Here is an 11252-nt window from a genome sequence, read left to right on the forward strand (position 1 = left end):
AAAAATCATAGTACTAAATGTATAACGAATGATGTCAATAAAAGAACCAAAAGTGTATTGTGATTTGTGACATGGAGTGATACAGTTAAAGATTCATATTTTATATACATGTCATGATTTTTTCGCTTTTAATACCGTTTTAAATGTATTTCAGAGCTATTAATTTTATATACTTTTGGTCTTCCGTCTTTTTTTTTTGTTTAATTATGTTTAAGCCATTTTTTGTGTGTAGTTTCGAGAGTTTTCACATATATATAAAAATGTTGATTAAATAGTATAATATAATTGTGTATAAGATTTTTTTAAATTCTGTACGATGTAAAAAATAACGATTACTTTTTATTATGTAGTTTTGGCTGTGCTTAGTAAAAGTCATTCTAAAAGATTACTTAATTTGCAGTTGTATTATTTTAAGATCTGTTATTTTAATAAGTGGCATTATTATAATATTTTAGTTTTTTATTTTTTAGTACTTTTCAAATGTTACTGTTAAATGTTTCTCAGTCTTTAATCAGTTTCATATATTTCTGATAACTTTTAAATAACGGTCACTTTCAAATTATTATCCTTTCAGAAATTGTTACATTGTTTTTGTACTAATACAACATAGACGAGAAAAACATAACTTTTTTTAAATATATCCATGTATTTTGTAGTTATCTGTAATTTGTTTTACTTCAATATATTTACTTTATGTACATAACAAACCTAAGTGAAGCTAAAAGAACACAGTTAAATTATTCTATCACACTTCACTTGTGCCTTACCTATTTGTAATATCAGTGAAATTCTATTTACCTTGAAAACAATTATTAAATTTTAACAAAAGAAAAACATTTCAGTTGATCGTACTCATATTACTCATAAAGAGAAAAACTAAGTCTTTTGGGTGTAAAGTTGTGAACTTAAAATAAACACTATTGATATTTCCATTGAGGCGATTTCTGCTCATTGAAATATAGAGATGACTTGTGTCATATAATAAATTACCTTAAGTTTATATAAAATTTTAGAGAACTATTTAAAGTTTTTTGCTCATTATGTCAAATAAATTGTAATTTGAAATTATAGATTAAATCGCTATTATTATAGACTATTGTATGATTCAAGCGTTATTTTGTGAGATAATTAATATATTCCTATTTCGTAAAAAAATGTGTTTCATTTTAACGCACTGTCTATTATATCACATATTCTTTTGACTCTCTTCTCGTTTTTGATATCAAAAAAAAGTGAAATATGATTAAGTACCTACAATGAGGAGAGATTTAATTTTTAATGATTTTTTTTTCATTTTAATAGGAAATAAACATTAATATAAAGTCAACTTATTAAACCACCCACCGAACAACTCTTTTCGAATACAATACTTTCTAAGTTCATCAAATATTAACATGAATACTGCAAATGGTAGAGCTAAGAACCACCTGTAAATATAAATTCCAAATTTTATACCAGTTTATTAAGTTGGTATTTATCTAATAAATTCCAAGTCAAGTTATATTTTTGAAATTTGAATATATATATATAATAAATTTGCAGAGCGAAAAATTGTGAAATGGCTCTTAAGTAAGTTTTGACATATCGACTGTCCCTACGTATAGTATCGAAACTGAAAATTTTCTATTTTTTTGATTGCATGAAAAAACTACTTTTTATGTATATTTTCAAAGAAAAAAGAGAAAATGCTATAAAATACACATAAAATCACATTTTTCATGAGCTTATACTCAATATCGATACTTAACAAATCATTCAGCGTAAAAAATGTAAAGTGCCTTTTTTCAATTTCGATATTATACGTAGGGACAGTCGATATATGTATAACAACTAACTATATAACTGTTGGAAATCGGTTTAGATAAATAAAAATTTCTTACCACTTCAAACGTAGAGGGTACGTTCTAAAAAACGTGTTGATACCTGGAACGTAGCATACTATACATGCAAGAGAGAATTCAAATACTAAACCCACATTCAAAACGTTGTTTTTCATACCTGAAAAGTATTTTTTTATATATTCATTAAACTAATTTTTAGAAGTTTTATTTTTGTTTTTCAGTAAAATGATGAAAATCGCTAACCGACGTGAAATAGAGAATTGAATCTTGTCTTACAAATAATTCCGTTCATCATTTGTGATATGACTACAGCCACGAAGTAGGCGGCTTGACAGGCGCGTTCTAGTTCTTTGCGCTCCGCGTAGGTCCACTCTTGACCTAGCGAGTCTTGGACGTCGCTCACCGCTTCGTTGTCCCATTGTTGCCTAATGCCTTTAAAATAATATATCTTCAATATTATTCGTATTTATCGCACCAACTTAGGAATTTTTTTTTTTCTAAAAAGAAAAGTGTCTGATTTTGATCACAATCAAGAGCTCCTTTCCGAAATGCTTTTGCAATGCTTCTCCCCTTGCGTCCATTAGCTACGGTAACTGCTTAATATCAGATGGATGCTTGTTAAGGCTTGTTATTTTATATATAATAATATATATAAATATTTAGTACTTTTCTTTACAAAAAATGCACTCGCTAGAATACTTCTAAGTTATTAAAAATACAATGCAAGTTAGGTTTTCGATAAAGCAAGTAGCAATTCCTCTTGTTTATGGTAAAACATATGCTATACGGGACGAGACCTTGAGACCACACTGATTTAATTGTAATCGGTTGAGATACTAATAATACGATAAAAAACACACATGACACGTGCGCACAATATTAGGTATATCTATAATTGCTAGAAAAAATTTGAAATAGGTATTTTGGATATATATTTTACTAGCAGTGCCCCGCGGTTTCACACGCATTAATTTGAGGAAAAAATAGAGCTTCCTCGTTAAATGAGCTATCCAACACAAAAAGAGAGTAGTTTGGTATTGGTCTTAGCGTGATGATGTTGCCTATAACCATTCTCGATAAATGAGCTATCTAACACTAAAAGAATTTTTCAAATCGGACCAGTAGTCTCTGAGATTAGCGCGTTCAAACAAACAAACAAACAAACAAACTATTCAGCTTTATAATATCAGTATAGATTTCCCTTTTAAAATTAAATATAAAATAAATTATTCGTGCCGTTGATTAGACAAATATTTAAACACAAATACATGTGTATCCTACTTGTCATTTTACAACAAATAGCAGATTTATACGTACACTAGCTGACCCCGCAAACGTTGTTTTGCCAACTTAGGGGTTTGAAAAATAAATGTTGGCCGATTCTCAGACCTACCCGATATGCACACAAAATTTCACGAAAATCGGTCCAGCCGTTTCGGAGGAGTATGGTAACTAACATTGTGACGCGAGAATTTTATATATAAGATTTATCTGTTGCTGGTTAACAACTTAAATATATTTCCCAACTTTTTTTCATATCGCATTAATTTTGTTATCCATGGCTGATAAACAACTTAAATCGTCAAATTTCACAATTTCCGACGCGATGGTGTAAAGGTCATAGAACTGGTTATTTGACTGGCGATCACGGGTTCTATTCACGCTGATGAAAAACATTTGTATACACCATATAGATGTTTACTGTGGTCTTGGTGTCTGTATTGTGTGCATTTCAGAACCCCCGACACAAGAGTAAATCCTAGACTACTAAGGCCACTAAGTGTTTTTTTATTTAGCTAGCAGCTTTTATTGCAGTAAGTCTAAAATGTCACAAGTCAGACGTTGGTCCGACTTGCAAATTGTCAAACAAGTGAAGTTAAAGTAATCGTTGAATTTTCTAACATTTTCCAATTTTCTGAGCACTGATTTTTTTCCGTAAGAATCTATACAAATAAATTATACTGTAGTGTGTCAGTTTGTAGTATTAAAATAACCGCTTTACTAAATGCATATTGATATACTCGGTACCTATAATAAACCAAAATAACATTTTTTACAATTTTTATCTGTCCGTTTGTTCCGGCTAATCTCTGAAACGGCTGAACCGTTAACTTGGGCTACTTTTATTTTTAGAAAATTATTTATTTGATTACTCTGCAAACTGTATAATAACTTTTTTGTGAAATTACACGCGGACGAAGTCGTGGGCACAGCTAATCAATAAAAATGTAATAGAAAACTTAAAAAATGTACCAAATGGTCCAGTCGTCTTAGAAACACATTTATCGATTAATATATATTGTATAGATTTAAAGTGAATAACCAAACAATTGCGAGGGGTAGAATCCATGTTCAGCCATGACAATGAAGTACGCGAACATGCCAGCGGAGAACTCGACGAGGCCGAGGTGTAAGTACACGAGACGTAACATGCGACCCGAAACAAGTGGGTCGGACGTACGAGGCGGGCGTGCCATTACATCTCGTTCAGCCTGCTCGTGAGACAGAGACACCGCCGGCCACATATCCGTACCGAGATCCACGCAAAGTATTGTCATTACCCCTAACAGGGAAGATTTATATTAGTATTGTTACGTGCTGTCCAAGCAAAGCATGGCTTGGAAAATATAAACTTTTAATTATTTGTCATCTAGACCCTTGTGAATAATTATTGGGATAAATCGATTGCATGTTTGCCATTACTTTACAAATATCAGGTAAAGATTGATTTTGTAGATAAAATTTATTTAAAAATATTATTTACGAGTAATTATTATTTAATTTAGATAGTACGAACCTAGTGGGAGGGGTATCGAAAATAGAATAAACATTAGCACGGGCAAAATTTCTGGAACATTGGATATCAGAATGTAGCAAACTGACTTTTTTAGATTATCAAAAATTTTGCGACCTTCTTCAATTCCCGTTACAATAGTAGCGAAGTTGTCATCCATTAATATAATGTCAGCTGTTTGTTTTGATACCTGCGCATTTGTGATTATTGTCACATATTTTGATTTAAATGTATAATGTAACAGCAGCAATAAGCTTATTAAAGTTAGATACGTATCCAAAGCAAAAGAGACATGGCCGTACTTCGCCAATTTTAAATCTTTTTTCTAAACGCATACATTAGGTATTATTTTTACGTAGATGTTATTATAACAATAATTTACTAAAAAGGTAACTTAGTTTTTATAATTAAATAAGAAATAACGTTACTTGTGAGCCAGCGATCCCCATAGAAATCCCGATGTCTGCTCGTCTTAATGCTGGTGCATCATTTACGCCATCCCCCGTCACTGCCACGACACCGCCTTGCCTCTGACATGCTTCCACTATTTGTAGTTTTTGTGTCGGAGACGTACGTGCAAATACTTTAAGATACGGATACCATCAATAAAAATATTTTAAACATCAATGTCTTAATCATACTAAGATAATAATCCAATTATTTTAACTTACCTATTTCATAATGTTTTTCCAGGGTTAAGTACAATAAATCTGGCGACATATTTCTAAGTTCAGTACCAGTTACAACGTGACAACTTCGGCTGGTGGCAATGCCAACTTCTAAAGCTATGGCACGAGCAGTTGCAGGGTGGTCACCAGTGACCATCATCACACGAACTCCTGCCTCTCGGACTCTCTGGATTGCCGAGCGAACCTAGGTAATTAGTTTAAGTTAACTAAATATTCCATATTTAAGGTAGGTATGTATTGAAACCTTGTAGTTTTATAAGTAAATTACCTCCTCTCTTGGTGGATCTTTTAATCCAAAGAGGCCAAGAAATCGAAGCTTATCAATTGGAAAGTTGAGATTATCTGTGTCGAATGAATAATTCAATGGATATGTATTTGAATCTAATTGGCAATCCGCAAATGCTAAAACTCGTTCACCTATAAAAAATTATATCATAAATTAAATATCGTATAGTCTGATAGAGCCTTGGTGAATCAAACACAGCCAATTTTATTAAATTTTCAATAATATACGTAGTTCAATTACAAGATTTTATCTAAGATATTTTTTTTGGAGTATACTATTTAATAAACGATATCAGCCGCACGGTATGAAAAAACATGAGGAGTGAAATCGTATGAAAAGTCGCTGGAAGTGACGCTACACAACGCTTACCTATTACTCGTAGTATACCTGCATATACTTTACTGATATGAATATTTTGATCTTAAAGTTTTAATTTTTCAATGAGGTACAATTTAATTAATTTAGTAGTACATTTTAGTTTTAAATATCACGATAATCGTTCTCGAGTCGCGTGTTTCTTGTCACTAGTGGAAGCAAGACGTTCGAGAAGGAGCTCAGTGTTTTAACACTCCTACTCCAAGGTTCATCCAATACATTAATTAGTGACGAACATTTATGCTGTTTACTTGTTTTAGCAGATATCAAATAAAAATTATCAGGATTGTTGTCTAACAGGTACCAGTATGTGCTATTTTCAGTTAACTGTTTTAAGTCAATTAATTTTGTTTGACTTATCAAAATAAAATCAGATAGCCACAAATTGGTTACCTACAGTTAGATTGATGTATATTGACAAAAAATGTTTACGTTTAAATAATAGTATCTTTTTTACTATCTAATACCAGTATTAGCTAAACTTTCAGTAGCTTTATAAGCTTCTTGTTTAATTTCATCGGTCATGCTTATAGACTTGTTGTTAAAAGCGACTGTTACACATCGAGAGAGTATACATTCCGGAGCACCCTTCATAACTAACAGATACGTTGACAACGTTTCGTCCAGATGAATAGTGATCTTCAAACATTAATAACATATTTTAGTATTAGAACAAAATAAGAAACGTTATGGAAAATAAATTAATTTAAAGACTGACTTGGTATTTGTTAACAGAGTTGAATGGAATTTCAGCCACTTTGGGATATCTTTGTCTAATTGTTACTGGATCACAATAGTTAAATAAAAAAATAAAAATTGCTTTTTCTGACGCATCGCCACGCACGACTCCGTCTTTAACGACTGATGCATTACTGCATAAAGATCCACATATTTTTAAAGAATTCCATGCTGGAAAAATCCTGATTGAACTTTTATTTTCAAGAAATGGCTAAACATATTTTTCACTAGTAACAAAAGATACCTTGATTATTCTGCAAAACATCTGCAAAGGAATATGATTTGCGTTAGTTCGTGAAAAACTCTAGACGATAAAAAACTTCCTGACATATCACCCACTTGGGAAATCCTCGTCCAAAACTGAATAATATTTATTCCACGTCCAAACGTGGCGAACGCACATTTTATTTTCGGTTAGAGTGCCAGTTTTATCAGAACAAATAGTTGTACAGGCTCCTAAAGCTTCAATAGCCTCTAAATTTTTTACAAGACATTTCCTCTGAACCATACTTTTCGCCGTTAATGTTAAGGAGGCTGTAATTGTTGGCTGTAAACCTTAAATTAACTTTAAATTTTTAAAAATGATTGCATTGATTTTTTTCTTTATAAACTTCAAACGTTTAAGCAATGTCAAAAGAAATTTAAATTCTTTTACTCTAACTTACCTTCTGGAATATTAGCAACAATGATACCAATGACAAATATAGTCGTTTGCATAAAAGGATAACCCAAAATTATGCTGGCAGTCGCGATGAAAACCCCTAATACAAGTGCCCAAGTTGACATGTAACGCATGAATCGTTTGATTTCTCTCGAGAGCGGTGAAGGTGCGGGCTGTAAGCGTGCAGCCAGACCCGCGACCCGCCCTAAAGCTGTCAGATCTCCGCAACACAAAACGACTCCTTGAAATAATTTAGAATGTTATTACATAATTATGAAAATACTGTTAAGAAATCTTATTTCAGAATTAACATATACCCAAATAAATTAAATGTTAAATATTGTATTTAAATAATCACGAAAAAAAAAACAAGTGTGTTTTACCACACGACTGTAGTAAAACTTACGAAACGTAACTCTCTCTCTTTCTATCTTTACTAACTAATATCTCCCTGTCAACTTCTTTTCGTTTCGTCTGATCACATTTTTCGTAACGCTCTCGTCAAGAATTCAAAAAAAAAAAATACAACAGTTTTATCGATTTTCAAGAACTACGTCATAATATTATTTCTTTTATTGCAACAAAAAATAAAATAATGACGAACTTGACGCAGAAATCAAATACTCCCATACCTGACGCCCAACCTTCGACGCAAAGCGCTGAAAAGAAAGCAACATTTGGCGATTCCAAAATATTTTCTGTTCCATCGGTGTTACTTCGTGGTACTGCTATACATTCACCAGTTAATGAAGAGTTATCAACCTTGAAATACGTGTAATGGGTACGTGAAAATTGGATGAAACGTAACAAGTAAAGAGACAGGCCAGATAATGCGAATATATATATATATATATTTTATACAATACTAGCGACCCGCTCCGGCTTCGCACGGGTATAAAATATAATTACAGCCTACGTCATTTACTGAAAAAATGATTAAAATCGATCCAGTAGTTTTGATTTATTCATTACTGCCCGTGGCCCACACGCGTTAACTTTAGAGTAAAAGCCGGCCGGAACCGCCGCAAACGCTACGTACCGCAATTTTTAAATCTCTAATATCTTCGAAAATATTCATTTAAACCATATGCTGTAGCGCCATATAGATCTATATAAAATCCAATGTATTTATGTATTTAATTAGATAAGGATTAATGCTGTATTGGTTAAAATCGCTTCGAAAATTAGCCATTATTTGTCGTAAAAAGTAAATGACAAAAAAAAATTTTATTGTGGGATATCCATAAGAGATAGACATATACCATAGCGGAGTTTTCTGTAGACCTTTTTAATGTGTACAATACTTAGTACATTATTTTGATAAATCTCGTAGGATTCAGGCTGCGTTTTCAATGTAAGCGGAAAAAATGTAATTTTTTACGACATCACATTAGAAACCTCAAAAATAACAGTATTTCTCCAATATTTAATTGATGTTATTATACATGTAAACATTCCTCTTCAATCACTCTATCTATTAAAAAAACCGCATCAAAATCCGTTGCGTAGTTTCAAAGATTTAAGCATACATAGGGACATAGGGAAATAGGGACAGAGAAAGCGACTTTGTTTTATACTATGTAGTGATGCATAATATTAAAAAAATATTATTATTATTATAGTTTATATAATAATCATTTTAATGTTGAATAATGAATTCAGTAGAAACTAACTTTAAATCCTTTGCTATCAATTATACGTATATCGGCAGGTATAACATCACCAATTTCGACGTGAACAATGTCTCCTCTGACTAAATCTTGAACTAGAGTTTCTCGATTTAAGACCCCGTCGCGCAAGCAGTTTGCATACATAGGTATCATACTATTAAAAGTTTTCATTATCTGTAATTTTAAAATTACTAGATACATATACAGAACCATCGGTCATAAGACTGATGGCCACTGGAGCAGACGTGTCCTGGAGTTGAATTTTCAGAAATATAATAGTGACTTCTTATTTTGATTTTACAATCCAAACATAACTAACCGTTACGTGTGAGACGTTCATATATTTTATGATATCATATTGGTACAGAGTAAGAGTAATCGGTTGAAATATCGTTAGCCAAGTTACATTAATAGTAAAGCTGGCGGGTAGCTTTTTTAATAACAATTTAATTAAATATTAATCTTATAACATTTCTCTTCGCTGTAGTTCTTGTATAATTATAAAAATAATAAAATGTATAACTCAGTTTATAGGGAAAAACTACAATCACAAAATATACTCGATTGGTATTATTTACACGTTTTAGACTTAATTTTTTTTATTTCGACAACGCGTTAGCGCAACGGTCACAGAACTGGGTTATGGCTGCTGCGCTGGCGGTTGTGGTTTCGATCCCCGTACATACATGTAGATGTTTGTTGTGGTCTTGGCGATTATGGTTGTGTGTATTTCCTGATCTCCGAACCAGGAGTAAATCCTTTTTTTTAAGGACTAGGTCAGCAAACAATCTTACAGACCTCCTGATGGTAAGCGGTTACCGTAGCCTATAGATGCTTGCAATTACCCTGTCTCCGATCTTTCCCAGGAGCTCTTTTTGCACCTTACTCACCACAGGAACACAACATTACTTGAGAGCAGTATTGTTGTCTTCTGTAAGGTTAGAAATTCCTCAGACGGACTGCTTATGAATATCCTAGTGGAGGCCGTTGATTGTGAGGTGTTTATTTATTTATATGGTGATAAAATTTACGAACCTTAGAACTTTTATAATTTTGTATAAAACTGAACATGCCACATATTAAATCCACGGCAATTAATACACACCCTAAGTAAAGGTTATCAGGGCTAGGGTCCAGTTTTGTCGAAAACTCTATTACGTATGCTGACAAGCAAAGTATGGCACCAAACCATATTAAAATTGAAAATCCTGAAAGCGTTACATTAGATTTTTCGTAACTTTATCAATGTAATATTAAGTAAGAATTTATTTATTACGTTTAGTAGATTATTATGTATTATGTTTACGTAGACATTTTAGATACCTGTGCATAAAGATTTAAATAGCAACCGTGCCCAGTTGAAGTGCGATGGCGGCGTCAAAGTATTTGGACCGTAATAGTCCAAGAGGTCTTTAGCCTTTTCACTCGATAATCCATTGACCGGGTCAGTGCCCAATAGGGTATAAAGATCTTCTTTGAGTTTGCATATAATTAACGTAATTCAAAATTATATTATTTATATTAAAAGCATAGTTTTCTACAACTTTACTTATGCCATGCCATGCGTGCCATTAGGCAATACTACTAAAAATTAATGCTTAAGTAATGACTAAATGTATAGTTAACGCGTTTGGTTTTAAGAAATTAGATAAATAAATAACATAAAAATTATATCAAAATAAGCTCGGATATGAGTTTGGAAATAAAATTTCACGCGATACTTACTCAGAGGTATTAAATGTGTGTCTGTTTGTATTTCCTTCTTCAAAACATTTAAACGAGTATAGCTTAAATCTTTCGATCTTAGTTTTCTAGGATTATTCGGACGAAAAAGATCCGAAATGGAAGACAGACTAGAACTTCTTGAATTCATTATTTGTTATTAAGTACAAAATGTAGCTATTTAAATTTTATAATTTAACAAAGAATCATTTACCATACGTAATCTATATGGCTACGTTAATACGTTTAAGGTTAAGTTTAAAATATACAACAGGTCAAGTAGGTACAATGATATCAGTTGGACTCAAAAAACATTTCCATACTACTTTACAATGTTCAAAAGTACATTTTACAAAAAAAAACTTGTATGGAGAAAACGTTTTGATTTTAAAGAGATGTTAAAGCATAGGTATAAAGAATGCTAAGAATCTGTTATCGTTTTTCTAAACAGGTACGAAAATATCTACAGTGATTTC

At 32.0% G+C, this 11252-nt stretch overlaps 1 protein-coding gene across 1 annotated transcript; it reads right to left on the reverse strand.

The window, feature by feature from the left end:
- Positions 1-1297: 1297 nt before the first annotated feature.
- On the reverse strand, positions 1298-11234 carry LOC123659627 (sodium/potassium-transporting ATPase subunit alpha-like). Its single transcript, XM_045594828.1, is given in 17 exon segments — positions 1298-1427; positions 1881-1998; positions 2085-2273; positions 4165-4404; positions 4639-4825; positions 5064-5218; positions 5307-5508; positions 5593-5741; positions 6453-6624; positions 6704-6967; positions 7085-7278; positions 7389-7625; positions 8017-8146; positions 9058-9228; positions 10090-10262; positions 10378-10527; positions 10780-11234. Coding segments are annotated over 17 exon segments (2994 nt in total). The 5' UTR covers positions 10928-11234; the 3' UTR covers positions 1298-1312.
- Positions 11235-11252: the final 18 nt, after the last annotated feature.

Source organism: Melitaea cinxia, chromosome 14 (assembly GCF_905220565.1).
Source record: "Melitaea cinxia chromosome 14, ilMelCinx1.1, whole genome shotgun sequence".
NCBI classification, from domain to species: domain Eukaryota; kingdom Metazoa; phylum Arthropoda; class Insecta; order Lepidoptera; family Nymphalidae; genus Melitaea; species Melitaea cinxia.